The 20,497-nt window shown below is 43.3% G+C and overlaps 1 protein-coding gene across 2 annotated transcripts in view; it reads left to right on the forward strand.

Moving 5' to 3' along the window:
• The window catches only part of xkr6b (XK, Kell blood group complex subunit-related family, member 6b), a 461,182-nt gene that overhangs the window by 328,280 nt on the left and 112,405 nt on the right, over positions 1–20,497 (forward strand). Inside the window, exon 10 of one of the 2 annotated variants that reach the window (XM_073057170.1) lies at positions 5,714–5,735. The exons of the other annotated variant lie outside the window; for it this stretch is intronic. Coding sequence (XP_072913271.1) covers positions 5,714–5,735 — 22 coding nt within the window. The remainder of the gene's footprint in view (positions 1–5,713; positions 5,736–20,497) is intronic. 2 annotated transcript variants of the gene reach the window in all.

Consider the following 20,497-nt stretch of genomic DNA (forward strand, 5'->3'; position numbering starts at 1 on the left):
CTGCGGAAATGCGGGGCAATTACATGGCCCCCAACAGGTGAGGTTAGGCCGGTCCCCACCCCTGAGAGGGATACTGATTCGGAGGATGAGGACCTGCATGTGAGGTATATGCTACCTTTTACTAACTCCCCATTGATTGAGGAAGAGACCTCCAGCCCTTCTCCCGCTGAGTCAGGTGAAGTGGGGGGACAGCCTGGGTTGCAGAGGGACCCTGCAAGTGATGGGGCAGGGCTTGTCCATGGGACAGAGGGGTTCGAGTTGCAGGTGGGCACGAGTGATAGATCGGGGGAGGCCATGCCAGGTAGGCCAGAAGTATCCCCAGTAGTGCCTGAACCTGAAGAGTTAGGTGAGGCAGTACAGAGGTCTCAGAGAATTAGGAGACCACCAGATAGGCTGGCCTACGTAACACTGGGGGAACAGTGTGTGACCTCTACCATTTTGGGGAGCTATGTTACTGCCCTTTACACCTGGGTTGGACTTTGTGCTTTGCAGGAAGGGGTGGCGAATTATCTCAATGTCATGAGGACATGACTAAATTTGGTGGGGGGAGAATGTAATGTGCTGTAAGGTTTCACTACTAAGGTAATGGCCGCTCTGAAATGTTTCACTGCTAATGTAATGGTTTCTCTGCAGCAGCAATGTTTGGGTTATGACTGGAGATAATGGAGGCTTTGGGATGTGTGCCATCCAATGAGAGACGTGTTGTTCTTTCTTGTGGGACTGGGAGCAGGGATTTCATGGTCTTTTTGTCGGTGATAGATGAAGAGAGAAGACGCGAATGGAAAGAGTTGGTAGACTGGCGGACGGAGTGGACTCGGAGCGAGGGTCCGACGGTCAGCGACGCTTGGAGGAGGTCGATGTGGAACAAATAGACAAATCTGTGAGCTCCAACGTGCACCTTAGACTGTTAAAATGGCCATTTTTCTTTTTATTTTCTTTACTAACCCTATAGTCAGATTAAGATTTATAAAGTTCAATTGTTTAATTGCATACAGTGTACTGTTTGATATTTTGCAGTTCGGATTTGTAACTGGGCAACACATCACGCAGCATCCACACAAATGAGAGTTCTCAGTTTGGCTGGGCCAGAGGCTGTCCTCGCCTAGACAAATGCATGCTGGCCGAACCTGAGGGTTACATACCTCACAAATGTTTCACGTTTTTCTCCACATGCCCATCATCTCAACTCATCAGCTGAAACTAGGGAGAATTTACAGTGGCTAATTAACATACTGTTAATTAGCCTAATTAACCTAGTGACTGGGATGAAGAAGGAAACCAGAGCATCTGGAGGAAACAATTGGGTGAACATGCTAATTGTCTATAGACAGCACGGAAGGTCAAGATTGAACCCAAGTTGCTGGAGATGCACGAGATAGACCACTGTGTTGCCCACATCTACATTTTCTTGTGAACTCACAATCCCACTTACTGTTGTTTGGTACCACTAGTAAGTCTGGAAATAGGTATGACATTTTCTCTATTCAAAGTTCAAAGTAAATTTATGATCGAAGTACATATATGTCACCATATACAACTCTAATATTAATTTAACATACTCAATAAATCCATAATAGAATAACAACCATAATAGAATTAATGAAAGACCACACCAACATGGGTGTTCAACCAATGTGCAAAAGACAACAAACTTTGCAAGTATAAAAAGAAAGAAATAGTAAAAATGAATAAATAAGCAATAAATATCAAGAACATGAGATAGAGAGTTCTTGAAAGTAAGTCCATAGGTTGTGAAAACAATTAAGTGATGGAGCAAGTGAAGTTGAGTAAAGTTATCGCCTTTGTTTCAAGAGCCTGATGGTTGAGGGGTAATAACTGTTCGTGAACCTGGTGGTGTGACTCTTAAGGCTCCTGAACCTTCTTCCTGATGACAGCAGCGAGAAGGGAGCGTGACTTGGGTAGTGGGGGTCCCTGATGATGGATGCTGCTAAAATGCTTCACGTCGATATTGTCAATGATGGGGAGGGCTTTCCCTGTGATGGATGGACCATATCCATTACATTTTGTAGGATTTTCCATTCAAGGACATTGGCGTTTCCATACTAGGCTGTGAGGCAGCCACTATGTCATTGCTGAATCTCTGCAAACTCCTAAGGAAGTAGAGGCACTGTCGTGCTTTCTTCATAATTGCACATGTGCTGGGCCCAGAACAAGTTCTCCAAAATGATAACATTGAGGAATTTGAAGTTGCTGATAGTCTCCACCTCTGACCCTCCGATGATGACTGGCTCGTGGACCTCTGGTTTCCTCTTCCTGAAGTCAGTAATCAGCTCCTTGGTCTTGCTGACATTGGGTAAGAGGTTGTTGCTGTGGCACCACTCAGCTAGATTTTCAATCTCTCTCTACACATGCTGATTCCATTAGCACCTATGATTCAGGATGGTGTCATCAGCAAACTTGAATACGGCATTGGAGCTGTACTTAGCTACACAGGTATACGTGTAAAGTGAGTAGAGTAGAAGGCTAACCACACAGTTTGAGGTGCATATGTGCTGATGGAGATTATAAGACCATTAGACCATAAGACAAACGAGCAGAATTAGGCCATTCAGCCCATCACGTCTGCTCCGCCATTCCATCACGGCTGATCCCAGATCCCACTCAACCCCATACATCTGCCTTGCCTTATCCTTTGATGCCCTGACTGATCAAGAAACAATCAACTTCTGCCTTAAGTATATGCACGGCCTTGGTCTCCACTGCAGTCTGTGGCAGAGCATTCCACAAATTTACTACTCTCTGGCTAAAAATATTCTTCCTTACCTCTGATCTAAATTTTGAGGCCATGCCCTCTAGTTCTGTATACCCCAACCACAGGAAACATCCTCTCCACATCCACCCTGTCCAGTCCTTTCAACATTTGGTAGGTTCCAATGAGCTCCCCCCACATTCTTCTGAATTCCGGTGAGCACAGGCCCAAAGCTGCCAATGTTAACCCTTTCATTCCCAAAATCATCCTTGTGAACCTCCTCTGGACTCTCTCCAACGACAACACATCCTTTCTGACAATAATCCAAGTGTGGCCGGGCTAATGTCTTATAAAGGCTCAGCATTATCTGCTTGCTTTTGTATTCTATTCCCCTTGAGATAAATGCCAACATTGCATTTACCTTCTTTACCACAGACTCAACCTGTAAATTATGGAGAGGATATTGTTGCCAATCGGAAATGATTGGGGTTTGCAAGTGAGGATCTAATTACACAATGAGGGATTGAGGCCAAGGTCTTGAAGTTTATTGATTAGTTTTGAGGGGATGGTGGTATTGAATGCCGAGCTGTAGTATAAAGGGGATCCTGATGTATGCATTTTTGCAGTCCAGATGTTCCAAGGGTGAGTGAGGAGCCAATGAGATGGTACTTGCTGTGGACCTGTTGTTCCAGTAGGCAAATTGGAGCGGATTCAAGTTGCTTCTCTGGCAGGAACTTGTATATTTCATCACCAACGTTTCAAAACACTTCATCGATGTGGATATAAGTGCTACTGGACAATAGCCATTGAGGCATGTTACCACATTCTTCTTAGGCATCGATAGAAGTGAAGCCTGCTTGAAGCAGGTGGGTACCTCAGACTGCTGAAGTGAGAGGTTAAAGATCTCAGTGAACACTCCAGCCAGGTCTTTAGTTCTTGGCTAAGTATCCTGTCTGGGCTGAATGCTTTTCACCCTCTTGATGGCTGCTCGTATGTTGGCTTCAGAGACTGAAATCACATGGTCATTGGGGATTGCGGGAGTTTCTTCATGTTTTGACAGTCAAAGTGAGAAGAGATAACATTGAGCACATCTGGAAGTGAAATCCTGTTGTCACCAATGTGGCTTGAATTTACTGTATAAGAGGTAGTGTTCATGCCTTGCCACAACTGCCGAGTATCCTTCGTTGATTCAAGTTGAGTTGGGAATTGCCGCTTCACCTGTGGGATGGCTTTCCGGAGATCATACCTGGACCTCTTGTAACTTTCTTGGTCACTGGACTTGAACGCCTCTGATCTGGTCCTCAGCGGATCTCAGATCTCATGGTTCATCCAGGGCTTTTGGTTGGGGAAGACTCTGAACAATTTTGTGGGACATAATCTTCTACAACTCTTTTAATAAAGTCTGTGACAACTGTGGTGTATTCATTCAGATCCACAGTTGAGTCCTTGAACACAGCACAGTCCACCGACTCGAATCAATCCGGTAGCCGCTCTTTTGCCTCCCGTGACCATCTCCTTGTTGTCCTAGTCTCTGACGCTTTGCTGTTTGGCCTCTGCCTGTGTGTAGGTAGGAGAAGGACAGTCAAGTGATAAGAGTTACCGAAATGTGGTCGGGGCACGGAACGGTAGGCATTCCTTATTTTAGTATAACAGTGGTCTAGAGTGTTAGGTCCTCTGGAGATACAGGTTATATGCTTATGGAAAACGGGCAGAGTTTTCTTCAGGTGTGTCTGGCTGAGGCCTGGTTTGAAATGAATTGGGATGGACTGTTTCTTGTTTGCAGTCAGCATCATGCAGTGTCTCAATCGCTTGATTATAGCTAAATAATTAGTATAAATGGTGAAAAGTGGGATCCAAAGCACTGATAATTGTGGTACTCCATTCATCCCAGCCTGGCAACCTAAGAAGGATCTGTTTATTCCCACTTTCTGTATTTGCTTAATAACCAATCCTCAATCCAAGACAGAATATTATCCAGAATTGCACATGCTCCAAGCTTGTTAATCAAATTCCCATGTGCCGCTTTATCAGTAGCCTTTCCTAAATTTAAGTCCACTTCATCCATTAGTTTCTCTTTATTTTCCTGCTTGTCACATTCTCCAAGGCTCCAGCTGTTTAGTCAGATGGATCAACTCACCTTGGCAAAAACCTGATATTCTCCTTTCCTTTGACATTGTGGAACACTGACTAATAGCTCTTGTGCAAAGAATCTCTCTAGGGTCTGAAAACCACTCTTGACTGGAGATTTCTGGTTGTCAAATTAAAATTAGAGAATGAATGAAGAGGTAAAATATATGAAACAAATGGCCATGTAAATGATAGTCATGATCCTCGAACCTCCTGTAAAAACTAATCAATTTATGGAGCAGAAATAAAAACAAAAACCGCTGGTCAAACTCAGTGCACCGTGGAGACAAATGTTTCTGGTCAAGACCCCACATCAGGGAAGGTAGCTCGTACAGAGAGGCAGGAGGGAGGGGTAAGACAGAGGCTAGTAGGTAATAGATGACAAGGTGAGGCAGGGGATAATAGATGGATGGAGCTCATGTTTTTAGTGTCCCTATCTGCTTCCACCTATCACCCCAGCCTCTGTACAAAAAAAACTCTTTCTTCCCTACCTGGCACCATCTGCCCATCATATTCACTCTTAGTCCTGATCCAGGGTCTCAACCCAAAATATTGACCATTCACCAAGCTACCTGACCCACTGAGTTTGTCCATCAGTTTTCTTTCTACTTCAGCATCTTGTGAATACAGTAATGGTGTTACTTGATCAGATTTACTAACTAAACCAGCTGTTGTACTGTGCTAGAAGAAAGTTCACAAATCACAGAAGGCACAGTGTATCCTCGCTCTAATAAACATGTTTTAATACCCTGAAGCTTCAGGCAATCTAGTTTCATAACTTGATGCACTTGAGTGTCAGTGAGGAAATAAAATGATTTTACCCGTAGCTCAGGTCGCCAAATCAATACGCATCCCTGTTAGGAAGTGTAGGATAAGCTGTTCAGTGATTTTGTCCATTGTCATCAGCAGTGCATGTCATGTCTTTGCAGTGTGCAGTGTGGATATAGCAGGCAGAAATGGCTTGCTACTGTTATTCGGGCATACCTGCCTCATTACTTCTGCACCAAAACTGCTACTAAAGCTTTTTGTTAATATTGATTTGACATGATTTTATTTCACACAGTAACAGGTGACTGGATTTGATTTGAAGAGGCAGAATGTTTTGATTTATGAATTTTATTCCCCTTGAACAGTTGTGGTTTCAGTTTCACGCCTGTCAGGCTGACTTTGTGATGAGTGCTTCTGTGCGGTGTAGGGGCTGGTTTACCATGGATGCTGAAAACAAACTACAAGTGTACCAATGTCACTGTTATGTTGCAGAAAAAGGAAAATAGTTTTAAATCTCTTCAGTTAGTGGAAAACAGAGGTTTCAGGGTAGCTTATAGGATTAGGGATCAATTTTATTTGCCATATATATTTACATTTGTTGGGAATTTGCTGTGGTGTGTTAGTGTATAATGCAACAAAAAACAACAGCATTCAACAATTACACAAGACAGCAAAGATTTTGCTTCCTGAGTACTTTTGGGGGTATCTTCTGGATTTTGGGCTGCTGATCATGTAAATCACCATCAACTTTCCCTCTCATGCACCGTTTTTCGAAAATCGCCTACATTTGTTATTTCACTTCAGAATTCAAGTCAGAATAACTGATACCAAGATTAAGGAAGGCATTTTCATTGGTCCACAAATCAAACAGGCCATCAATGACAGGCAATATGAAGAACTTCTGGAGACTGGAGGAAACTGCATGGAAGGCATTGAAGGATTTTGTTAAAAATTGTCTTGGCAACTACAGAGCACCCAACTCTGTGCAGTTGGTTGACAACATGCTTCAAGCATACAAAACCATGAACTGCAACATCTCATGAAAGATTCATCTTCTGCATTCCCATTTAGACTTCTTCCTTGCAAATCTGGGCACTGTCAGTGACGAGCATGGCAAAAGGTTTCACCAGCACATTGCAATCCTGGAGAAATAGTGTCAGCACATCTGGAACCCATCAGCGCTGGCTGATTATCGTTGGACACTTCAGCAAGACGTCTTCGTCACCGAGTACAAATGAAAATCATCAACAAAACAGTTTTAGCTTATTTGAACTATTGTAAAGCATCAGCACCGTTATGCAATTAAACCCATTACATCCAAAAAAAGTTAATTTCTTTCTCTCCAGTTCCTCCGAGATGCAAGTATTCTGAAATTCTATTCGCATTCAGCTTCAAGTGGTCTATCATAAATAAAAAAACTTCTGAGGGAACAACACTTTCTGAAAAATTTGTTATCTGGTGTTATAAGAAAAAAGAATTGTATTAAAAAAACTTAGGGGTTAAAGTACAAACATGGAATAAATGCATAAATACCATAATGTATTTACAATGTAAAGAGCATCATGAAAATTGTTTTAAAGTGTTTACGATGTGACTAGGGTGATAGAAAGAGGGGGTGGGAATGGCTAACTAGAATGGTTGATCAGATTAACTGCCTGGGGAAAGAAGGCCCTGTAAAAATTTTTACAATAGAGTAAATTTCTACTTTCACTATTTGGGTGGAAATTCAGCATAGCCAATATTATCTTTCACTGAAAGGTTATGTTCCACTGAGCATGGATGATTAAGAGTGATGTAACTGAATTACTTAAATTGATGTTTTAATAGTGTAGATAAGAGGATCAATTTCCTCTGTTGAACAGTCTAGAACAGGAAGCAACACTCTTAAAACTGGAGGCAAACCCTTCAAAGAATGATACCTGGGAGCATTTCTTTGCACCAGGTGGAGATCTGCAGCTCCCACCTAAACTCTGCTGAATATGAATCAACCCTGAGGCTGGTAGATTCCCATAAGCGAGAGTTTAAAGTGGTTAAATTCAGGCCGACCATGAACTAATGGAATGGGGAATAGTTGTGAAGAACTGATTGGCTTACTTCTGTACCAATATCCCTAATTCACTGAAATAGATATCTGGTTATTTGACTAATTTCCATTACCAGTTCTCTGTTGAATACAAATTAGCTAATATGTTATAATCAATGTAAAACTGTATGAAACAAAGGGAGAAGGCTGTTGTGGTGTGACTTCATATTATCACCATGTTTCACGAGATGTCCTGTCCAGACACCCTGTCCCACTTCTGGATGGCCATCCATATTGCGATCTGGCGGTAACTCAATGAACTGAGATTTCAGAACTACCCTTCAGATGATGGCATTCATCCTTCAGCTATCCTCAGATGGGACCTTCAACTAAAGGGGCCAGAGCACTCTCCAGGCACTTTCAGGGGGTGTCCATGCATAGTTACTAATCAGAAAGGACTTTCTTCCTTACTCATAAGTTGCCTCAAGAATTGTTACATCAAATATTTATTACTAGGGTATTTTGTCGCACAGACCAAGAATCCATTACCCATAAATCAATGGTCCCACGCCTGGAAATATAGTTGTTATCAACTATGGATGAACTAAAGAGTTGCTCCTGAAGAGTTGTGTGTAAAAGGCAAGTATTGGAATTATAGAATTATTTGGGGTTCAAAAATGAATTAAACCTGGTTTTTAAATTCAGACTTCTTCGTTTTTATAAATGATTTATAAAATTTATAATTGTACACTTCAAATTGGTTGTCTACACTTGCGTACCTTTAGAATAAAATTTATTTTAGTGCACCAATAAATATTAGAAGTATTGTGTGTATGAATAGGTAGGTGAGCTTAAAGAATTTAAAAGCATAATTTTACAGATTCTGATTATTAATGAAGAACGTTCAATACGAACTCAACATAAATTGGTTCACAGTTGGAAGGGCTAAAATTGTCATTTAAAAAAACATTTAATTCCATTATCCTTCAAAATAGTAATGAGCACAAAAAAGATATAACATGCACTATATCTAACATTTGCTGACATCTGTTTTAAATTCTCTGTTTACACCAATTCACAAATTGTGCAAATATATTAACACTACGTAGCTTGTGCAATTAATGATGACAACCTTTGGAGTAATTAAGATTGTGATAAGCTATCAGTCATTTCCCAGTTCTCCTGAGCAAAGATGTGCAGTTGCTATCTGAATCATTGAAACCCTGAACTAAAACTATTTTAGGAACTGTGATGTGTAAAGCAGGAGGTGCATGCGGAAGGGTTAGACCATAAAACAAAGGAGCAGGATTAGGCCATTCAGCCCATTGAGTCTGCTCTACCATTCCATCATGGTTGATCCTGGATCCCACTAACCCCCAGACACCTGCCTTCTCGCCATAATCTTTGATTCCCTGACCAATCAGGAAACTATCAATTTTCACTTTAAATATACCCACAGTCTTGGCCTCCACAGCTGTCTGTGGCAGAGCATCCCACAGATTTACTGCTCTCTGGCTACAAAAATTCCTCCTTATCTCTGTTCTAAAGGGACGCTCCTCAATTTTGAGGCTGTGCCCTCTCGTTCCCCCACCATAGTAAACATCCTCTCTACACCCACCTTACCTAGTCCTTTCAACATTTAGTAGGTTTCAATGAGATTCCCTGCATTCTTCTGCATTCCAGTGAGTTCTGGCCCAAAGTTGCCAAATGCTCCTCATATGATAACCCCTTCATTCCTGAGATCATCTTTGTGAACCTCCTCTGGACTCTCTCCAATGACAACACATCCTTTCTGAGATGAGAGGCCCACAGTCTCTGATGACAATACTCCAAGTGCGGCCTGACTAGTGTCTTGTAAAGGCTCAGCATTATCTCCTTGCTTTTATATTCTATTTCCCCCTGAAATAAATGCCAACTTTGCATTTGCCCTCCTTACCACAGACTCAAACTGCAGATTAACCTTCTAGGGGTCTTGCACAAGTACTCCTAAGTTTCTTTGTACTCTTGATATTTTGTATTTTCTCCCCATTTAGATAACAGTCTGCACTTTTGTTCCTTTCACCAAAATGCATTATCTTACATTTCCCAACACCATATTCCATCTGCCACTTTTTTGCCCATTCTTCCAATTTGTCTAAGTCCTGCTGCAATCACATTGCTTCCTCAGCACTACCTACCACATCCACCTATTTTTTCTTATGATCCGCAAACTTTGCCACAAAGCCATCAAATCCATTATACAAATCATTGACAAACATTGTGGAAAGTAGCCGTCCCAATACTGACCCCTGAGGAACACCACTAGTCACTGGCAGCCAACCAGAAAAGACCCTTTTTATTCCCACTTGCTGTGTCCTGCCTGTTAGCTATTCCTCTATCCATGCCAGTATCTTTCCTAAAATGCCATAGAATGTTATTTTGTTAAGCAGCCTCATGTGTGGCCACTTACCAAATGCCTTCTGAAAATCCAAGTAAATGACATCCACTTCCTCTCCTTTGTCCACCTGCTTGTTACTTCCTCAAAAAACTCTAACCAATTTGTCAGGCAAGATTTCTCTTGACAGAAACCATGCTGACTTTGACAAATTTTATCATAAGTCTCCAGGTACCTTGAAACCTCATTCCTGATAATAGATTCTAACACTTTCCCATTGACAGAGGTTAGGCAAACTGGTCTATAATTTCCTTTCTTTTGCCTTTCCCTTTTCTTAAAGAGTGGAGTGACATTTGCAATCTTCCAGTCCTCCGGAACCATGCCAGAATCAAGTGATACTTGAAAGATCATAACCAATGCATCTGCTATCTCTTCACCATCCAATTTCAGAACTCTGGATGTAGCCCATCTGACCCAGGTGACTTATCCACCTCAAGACCTTTTAGTTTGCCTAGCACTTTTTCCTTTGTAATAGCAATAGCAATCACTCCTGCTCCCTGACACTCAGGGTCCTCTGGCACACTGCTCGTGTCTTCCACAGTGAAGTCTGATGCAAAGTACTCATTAAGTTCATCCCCCATTACAACCTCACCAGCATCATTTTCCAGTGGTCCAATATCAAATGTCACCTCCCTTTTACTCTTTAAATAACTGAAAAAACTTTTAGTATCCTGCTTTATACTATCAGCTAGTTTGCCCTCATATTTAATCTTTTTTCTTCTTATGGTTTTTTAGTTGCCTTTTGTTGGATTTTATAAACTTACCAATCATCCAACTTCGCAATCACTTTTGCTACATTACATGCCCTTTCCTTGGTTTTTATGCAGTCTTTAACTTCCCTTGTTTACCCTTGCCATTTGAGAACAACTTCTCTGTGGGACATCTTTATCCTTCACCTCGTGAACTATTCCCAGAAACTTTAGCCGTCCCTGCTCTGCCGTCATCCCTGCCAGTATCCTCCTCCAATCCACCTGGGCAAGCTCCTCTCTCACGCCTCTGTAATTCCCTTTATTCCATTGTGACACTGGTACATCTGACTTGTGCTGTTCCCTTTCAAATTGCAGTATGAATTCAATCACTGCCTCCTCAGGGTTCCTTTACATTAAGTCCCTAATAGGATCCAGGTTATTACACAACACCCAATCTAAGATGGCCTTTCCCCGAGTAGGCTGAAGCACAAGCCGCTCTAAAAAGCTAGCTCGTACGCTTTCACCAAATTCCGTCTCATGCGACCCAACTCCAATCTGATTTTCCTGGCCCCCTTGCATATTGACGTTCCCCATTACAATGTTACATTACCCTTATTACATGCCTTTTCCAGGTTCCTTTGCACTCTCAAACCCACCTTCAGTCCTGTATTCTTCACCCTTTTGAATTTTGCTTCTATGGTACTGGTACGTATCCCGTAACTGGATCACTTACCAGCAAAGATAGAGAGGTCCGCTGAAGTCTGATGGTACCATTTTTAAACGTTTTTATTTATAAAGGGGCACAAAAGTAAGGTTAATACAAACATTCAGATAACATACGTCGTCAATACTCAATCTAAAGCACAGGTATAGTAATAATCAATAAGAAATAAGCTCTATCGTTGTCTAGGGGTAATATATATATTGTCCGCTGTATATCTAAAAGTCTCTTGCGTTCACTGCAGTTCCACCAGCTGCTGTCTTTTGGGGGGTCACGGTGGTGCACTTTTGTTAGAGAGAGAGAGATAGAGCTTGAATGAAACAGTTACCCGGCGGGTTTTTTCCAACTTTTAGGAGTTCGATCCGTCGGAGTCTTGTTGGGGGGTGGCCGTTCACTCGTGGCCTCTCCTGTAGCTAAAGCCGTTATTTCGTGGTGAGGTCGCCAATCCCAGGCAAGGAAAAGACGCACACGAACCTCCTCACCGGCTGTCGCTATTAAACGCTGTCACAGGATTTCTAGCATGTCTTCTGGTGCGTCTGGGGGGCCGTCTTTACAACCCCTCTTTTATCTGAACTCACAGGGTCTCAGATGTCAATCAGGTTGGGATGATGCAATCTCTCTCCATCTCTCCACCCACGTTGCCCCGAGGGTGTACACGTAGTACAGTTCCCAATTCACAAAGGTGTCTCCACGAGACAATGACCACAGTCGCCAGCTTTGCCTCGCCGTGAAACGAGGGACACCGCACGTATCTCTCTCTTCTCTTGGGTCATTGACCCCCCCTTCACTAGGGCTATTGCGATTCTCACAAAGGAGGGGGCTGGGATCATAACAGTACAATTTAACTCTTTGCTCTGTCTGTCTTTGTACCCAGTCATTGGCTTGTCGTTCCTTACATTCATATTACACCTATCATCTACTTGTAAACCTGCTGGATCATCCTCAGCTCTATCATCCTGGTTCCCATCCACCTGCCATAATAGTTTAAACCACTCCCAAAAGCCTTAGCAATCCTACCTGCAAGGATATTGGTCCCACTCGGATTTAAGTGCAACCTTTGTACAGGTCCCATCTGCCCCGGAAGAAGTCCCAATGATCGAGAAATCTGAATTCCTGCCTCCTGCTCCAATTTTTCAGCCATGCATTTATCTGCCACCTCATTCTATTCCTGTCCTCACTGTCACATGGTACAGGCAGTAATCCCGAGAATACTACCCTGAGATTGAGGTTGAGAGGGTGTTGGTTAATGACTACTTCAACCTCATTCCCCAAGTATGTTCTTGAACAGATTGTTCTACACTATGAGTCAGACCTCCCAGATTTAGATTTGTTTATTTATCTCATGTATATTGAAGCATACTGTTTTAATGTGAGTGTTATTTAAAGTAAGTTAATACTAATCTGGAAGCTGTTGGTAACAAGAGGTAGGATCCGGGGTTGGCGGGGTCTTTACTTCCGCTCTTTTTACTCCCAGTATGCATTGTATATAGTTCCTCCACCCATGCTGCACGAGGTACCTGGAAGCCTCTGTACTGTAAATATAATTTGCCGTCCCAGATAAAGGTGTTCTTTTGGCCATCAAATTGTCAAGTGGGCTTTTTAAAAAATAGAAGTTACCACACATACCACGAGCGAAACCGAACAATGTGACGGGGAGTGTCAGAACATAGAACACAACAAGCAACAAAACAACAACAGGGAAACAATCCTCGTTCTGCCTCCCACCCACCCACACACAAACACAGACCTCCAACCCCAAGCAGGCTGTCTTCAGCCTCCAGCGGACTCATGGATTTGCAGACATTGGGCATCGACATCCCTAACAAACTCATAGAGGGTCGTAGACCGAGGCTTCTGCAGACTTCCAGAATTTCAGGCTTCGATCTTCAGTATCAACCAGGAACTCACCGGTGTTGATGACTAAAAACCCTGGACAAGGACCCCAAACACTAGGCCTCAAACTTCAGACTCTCCTTTGCAGTTTCATGTCATCATAGTCTCTCAATTTAATTATTACAGAATCAAGTGGGGAAGCAATCCTAGTCAGAAGTTCGAATGAATATAGAAACCATGAAGAATGCAGCCCAAATAATGCATTCTAATTACCCAAATCAAGAGTCCAGATTCGATATGCAGGCATAGCTGAGGATCAAAATTTTATCTATGCATAGTTCAAAACACTAACTTCATAATTCTGTTCTGTTCACTTGGCTGATTTGAGCTAATGTCCGATGTGCCATAATGTTCTGGGGGATGAAACCTGTATGTTTCTTCTAGAACAGTATTCTCTGTAGACAATGCATGAGGTGCCAGAGCAGGTTCTAGATCTCTGTGAGTTAAAGTACTGTAGCAGTGCACCAGCTAATGCTAATTGTGGAGGCGGAGGGAAGGAGGGGCAGCAAGCCGTATGCATTAATTGCTGGAATAGCAGTGACGTGGAAACAGAAACCAGGAGCAGGAGCCCTTTTGGCCTGCTCCCCCTCGTCAACGCGATCATCTAATTCAGTACCCCGTTCCTGCTTTTGTTGGTATCCCTGATCTTTAGACAGTAATAGGTGTTTTCCAAAGGGGGAGTGTGAGCAGCCAGAAAGCATGGGACATATTGGCACCAATGACGTAGGTAGGAAAAGGGAGGAGGTCCTGAAGGGAGAATTTAGGGAGCTAGGTGGAAAGCTGAAAAATGGGACTTCGAGGGACCTCTGGTTTGCTGTTCGTGGCGCGTGACAGGACGATACTGCAGATGAATGCGTGGCTGAAGAACTGGTGAGAGGGCAGCGTTTCAGATTTCTGGATCAGTGGGATCACCTCTGGGGAAGGTATAACCTGTGCAAAAGGGACAGGTTACACCTGAACCTGAGGGGGACAAATATCCTTGCAAGAACTATTGGGGAGGGTTTAAACTAATTCGGCAGGGGGGGTGGGAAGCTGAGTGTTAGGATGAGAATGGGGCAATTGGTATACAAGAGGAAGTGTGTAATGAGACTGTGAGGAAGGACAGGTAGGTGACAGGGCAAAGTTACAGTCAGTGGGATGAGCTACAGCGCAACAGGGAGACAAAATCAAAATGGGTGATGAATACAGAACTGAAGGTGTTATATTTGAATGCACGCAATATATGGAATAAAGTAATTGATCTTGTAGCATAGTTAGAGATTAGTAAGTATGTTGTTGTGGACATCAGTGAGTCATGGCTGAAAGATTATAGTTGTGACCTTAAAATCCAAGGATACACATTGTATTGAAAGGACAGGACAGAAAGCAGTGGGGGTGATAAGGCTCGGCTGGTAAAAAATGAAATCAAATCCTGAGAAAGAGGTGACATAGGATTCAAGATGTAGAATCATTGTAGGTAGAGTTAAGAAACTGCAAGGTTAAAATTACCCTGATCGGAGTTATATATGGGTCTCTGAACAGTAGTCAGGAGGTGGGCTACAAATTACCATGGGAGATAGAAAATGAATGTCAAGTGGGAAGTAGCCATGGGGGATTTCAATCTGCAGGTAGATTGGGAAAATTAGGTTGGTGCTGATTTTGGATTTCAAGAGTGAGAATTAGTAGAATGCCTACAAGATGGCTTTTCGAGTACCTTGTGTTTGAGCTCTCCTGGGGAAAGTCTATTCCAGATTGGGTGTTGTGCAAAGGAAACATAGAAACATAGAAAAACTACAGCACAATACAGGCCCTTCAGCCCGCAAAGCTGTGCCGAACGTGTCCCTACCTCAGAAATTACCTAGGGTTACCCATTGCCCTCTATTTTTCTGAGCTCCATGTACCTATCCAGGAGTCTCTTAAAAGACCCTATCGTTCCTGCCTCCACAACCACCGCTGGCAGCCCATTCCACGCACTCACCACTGTCTGTGTAAAAAAATTCCCCTGACATCTCCTCTGTCCTACTTCCAAGCATCTTAAAACTATGCCCTCTTGTACTAGCCATCTCAGCCCTGGGTAAAAGCTTCTGACTATCCACATGATCAATGCCTCTCATTATCTTATACACCTCTATCAGGTCACCTCTCATCCTCCGCCAATCTAAGGAGAAAAGGCTGAAATCACTCAATCTATTCTCATAAGGCATGCTCCCCAATCCAGGCAACATCCTTGTAAATCTCCTCTGCACCCTTTCTAAGGTTTCCACATCCTTTCTGTAGTGAGGCGACCAAAACTGAGCACAGTACTCCAAGTGGGGTCTGACCGGAGTCCTATATAGCTGTAACATTACCTCTTGGCTCTTAAACTCAACGCCACGGTTGATGAAAGCCAATGTACTGTATGCCTTCTTGACCACATAGTTAACTTGCACAGTAGCCGTGAGTGTCCTATGGACTTGGACCCCAAGATCCCTCTGATCCTCCACACTGCCAAAAATCTTACCATTAATGCTATATTCTGCCATCATATTTGACCTACCAAAATGAACAACTTCACACTTATCTGGGTTGAACTCCATCTGCCACTTCTCAGCTACTTTTACATCCTATGAATGTCCCATAGTAACCTCTGACAGCCCTCCACACTATCCACAACACCCCCAACCTTTGTGTCATCAGCAAATTTACTAACCCATCCATCCACTTCCTCATCCAGGTCATTTATAAAAATCACGTAGAGTAGGAGTCCCAGAACAGATCCCTGAGGCACACCACTGGTCACTGACCTCCATGTAGAATATGACCCGTCTACAAGCACTCTTTGCCTTCTGTAGGCAAGCCAGTTCTGGATCCAGAAAGCAATGTCCCTTGGATCCCATACCTGCTTACTTTCTCAATAAGCCTTGAATGGGGTACCTTATTAAATGCCTTGTTGAAATCCATATTCTCTGCATCTATGGCTCTACCTTTATCAATGTGTTAGTCACATCCTCAAAAAATTCAATCAGGTTCATAAGGCATGACCTGCCTTTGACAAAGCCATGCTGACTATTCCTAATCATATTATGCCTCTCCAAATGTTTATAAATCCAGCTTCTCAAGATCTTCTCCATCAACTTACCAACCACTGAAGTAAGACTCACTGTTCTTAAATTTCCTGGGCTATCTCCACTCCCTCTCTTGAATAAGGGAACAACATCCGCAACCCTCCAATCCTCCGGAACCTCTCCTGTCCCATTGATGATGCAAAGATCATTGCCAGAGGCTCAGCAATCTCTTCACTCGCTTCCCACAGTAGCCTGGATACATCCAGTCCAGTCCCGGTGATTTATCCAACTTGATGCTTTCCAAAAGCTCCAGCACATCCTTTTCCTTAATATCTACATCCTCAAGCTTTTCAGTCCACTGCAAGTCATTCCTACAATCACCAAGATCCTTTTCCGTAGTGAATACTGAAACAAAGTATGCATTAGGTATCTCTGCTATCTCCTCCGGTTCCATACACACTTTTCCACTGTCACACTTGATTGGTCCTATTCTCTCACGCCTTATCCTCTTGCTCTTCACATACTTGTAGAATGCCTTGGGGTTTTCCTTAATCCTGTCTGCCAAGACCTTCTCGTGGCCCCTTCTGGCTCTCCTAATTTCATTCTTAAGCTCCTTCCTGCTGGCCTTATAATCTTCTATATCATTGCCTAGTTTTTTTGAACCTTTCATAAGTTCTTCTGTTCTTCTTGACTAGATTTACAACAGTGTTTTTACACTACAGTTCCTGTACCCTACCATCCTTTCCCTGTCTCATTGGAATGAACCTATGCAGAACCCCACGCAAATATCCCCTGAACATCTGCCACATTTCTTCCATATGTTTCCCTGAGAACATCTGTTTCCAATTTATACTTCCAAGTTCCTGCCTGATAGCCTCATATTTCCCCTTACATCAATTAAATGCTTTCCTAACTTGTCTGTTCCTATCTCTCTCCAATGCTATGGGAAAGGAGATAGAATTGTGATCACTATCTCCAAAATGCTCTCCCACTGAGAGATCTGACAGCTGACTAAGTTCATTTCCCAATACCAAATCACGTACAGCCTCTCCTCTTGTAGGCTTATCTACATATTGTGTCAAGAAACCTTCCTGAACACACCTAACAAACTCCATCCCATCTAAACCCCTTGCCCTAGGGAGATGCCAATCAATATTTGGGAAATTAAAATCTCCCACCACAACAACCCTGTTATTATTACACCTTTCCAGAATCTGTCTCCCTATCTGCTCCTCAATGTCCCTGTTACTATTGGGTGGTCTATAAAAAATACCCACTAGAGTTATTGACCTCTTTCTGTTCCTAACTTCCACCACCGAGACTCCATTGACAACCCCTCCATGACTTCAGCCTTTTCTACAGCCGTGACACTATCTCTGATCAGCAGTGCCACACCTCCACCTCTTTTGCCTCCCTCCCTGTCCTTTCTGAAACATCTAAAGCCTGGCACTTGAAGTAGCCATTCCTGCCCCTGAGCCATCCAAGTCTCTGTAATGGCCACAACATCATATCTCCAAGTACTGATCCAAACTCTAAGCTCATCGGCTTTGTTCATAATCCTCCTTGCGTTAAAGTAGACACATCTCCAACCATCGGTCTGAGCGTGTCCCTTCTCTATCACCTGCCTATCCTCCTTCTCGCACTGTCTCCAAGCTTTCTCTATTTGTGAGCCAATCTCCCCTTCCTCCATCTCTTCCCCCCCCCCTCCCCCTCCAGCAATTCGAGTTAAAATCTCCCCCGTAGCCTTAGCAAACCTCTCTGCCAGGATATTGGTCCCCCTGGGATTCAAGTGCAACCCGTCCATTTTGTACAGATCACACCTGCCCCAAATGAGGTCGCAATGATCCAGAAATCTGAATCCCTGCCCCCTGCTCCAATCCCTCAGCCACATATTTATCCTCCACCTCATTCTCTTCCTATACTCACTGAAATATGGCATAGGCAGTAATCCTGAGATTACTACCTTTGAGGTCCTGCTTCTCAACTTCCTTCCTAACTCCCTGTAGTCTGTTTTCAGGACCTCTTCCCTTTTCCTACCTATGTCATTGGTACCAATATGTTCCACGACCTCTGGCTGTTCTCCTTCCCTCTTCAGGCTATCGTGGACACGATCAGAAACATCCTGGACCCTGGCACCTGGGAGGCAAACTACCATTCGTGTTTCTTTCCTGCTTCCACAGAATCGCCTGTCTGACCCCCTAACTATAGCGTCTCCTATCACTGCTGCCTTCCTCTTCCTTTCCCTACCCTTCTGAGCCACAGAGCCAGACTCTGTGCCAGAGGCGCGGCCACTGTCGCTTCCCCCAGGTAGGCCATCTCCCCAAACAGTACTCAAACAGGAGAACTTGTTGTCAAGGGGAACAACCACAGGGGTACTCTCTATTATCTGTCTCTTGCCCTTCCTTCTCCTGACTGTTACCCACTTATCTGTCTCCCCAGGCCCTGGAGTGACTACCTGCTTATAGCTCCAATGAACCAGATTTGACTAGGGATCTTAAGGTAAAAGAATCGTTAGGAGACAGTGATCACAGTATGTTAGAATTCACCATGCATTTTGAGAAGGAGAAGCTGAAGTCAAATGTATCAGTAGTTACAGAGGAGTAAAGGGAATTACAGTGGCATGAGAGAGGAGCTGGCCACAGTTGATTGGAAAGGAAAACACCAGCACGGCAATTGCTGAAGTTTCTGGGGGCAATTTGGAAGGTGCAGAATATATACATCACGAAGAAGAACTAGTCTAAAGGCAGGATGACACAATTGTGGCTGATGCGAGAAGTCAAAGCCAACATAAAAGCAAAAGTGAAGGCATATAATAGAGCAAAGGATAATCATGAGAATGAAAAGCTTATCATAAGAGGAGCGTTCAATGGCTCTCGGCCTGTACTCACTGGAATTTAGAAGAATGAGCAGGAACTTATTCAAGCCTGTTGAATGTCTCAATGTTTAAGGTGGATGTGGAGAGGATGTTTCTTACAGTGGCGGAGTCTAGGACCAGAGAGCACAACCACAGAACAGAGATGAGAAGAAATTTATTTAGCCAGAGGGTGGTGAATCTGTGAAATTCGTTGCTATAGGCAGCTGTGGAGGCCAAGTCATTGGGTGTATTTAAGGTAGAGGTTGACAGATTCTTGATAAGTCAGGGCGTGAAATATTACGGGAAGAAAGCAGAAGAATGGGATTGAGGGGGAAATAGGTCATCCATGATCAAATGGCAGAGCCGACTCAATGGCCCAAATGGCTAATTCTGTTCCTATTTCTTATGGTCCTACGGTCTATATTGACCCAGTGCTCTGACGATACAACCATTGTTGGTAGACTCTCAGGTGGTGACGAGGGGGCGTACAGGAGTGAGATATTCCAACTAGAGGAGTGGTGTCACAGCAACAACCTGGCACTCAGCGTCAGTAAGACAAAGGAGCTGATTGTGGACTTCAGGAAGGGTAAGACAAAGGAACACATACCAATCCTCATAGAGGGATTAGAAGTGGAGAGAGTGAGCAGTTTCAAGTTCCTGGGTGTCAAGATCTCTGAGGATCTAACCTGATCCCAACATACTGATGTAGTTATGAAGAAGGCAAGACAGCGGCTATACTTTATTAGGAGTTTGATGAGATTTGGCATGTCAGCAAGTACACTCGAAAACTTCTATAGATGTACCGTGGAGAGCATTCTGACAGGCTGCATCACTGTCTGGTATGGGGTGGGAGGCAACTATACAGGACCAAAAGAAACTACAGAAGGTTGTAAATCTAGTCGGTTCCATCTTGAGTACTAGCCTACAAAGTACCCAGGGCATCTTCAGGGTGCAGTGTCTCAGAAAGGCAGTGTCCATTATTAAGGACCTCCAGCACCCAGGGCATGCCCTTTTCTCATTGTTACCGTCAGGTAGGAGATACAGAAGCCTGAAGGCACACACTCAGTGATTCAGGAACAGCTTCTTCCCCTCTGCCATCCAATTCCTAAATGGACATTGAAGCTTTGGACACTACCTCACTTTTTTTAATACACAGTATTTCTGTTTTTTTGCACATTTTAAAAAATCTATTCAATATACGCAACTGATTTATTTGTTTATTTATTATTATTATTTTTATTTTATTTTTTTCTCT

The sequence above is a fragment of the Hemitrygon akajei genome, chromosome 9, assembly GCF_048418815.1.
Source record: "Hemitrygon akajei chromosome 9, sHemAka1.3, whole genome shotgun sequence".
NCBI lineage: Eukaryota > Metazoa > Chordata > Chondrichthyes > Myliobatiformes > Dasyatidae > Hemitrygon > Hemitrygon akajei.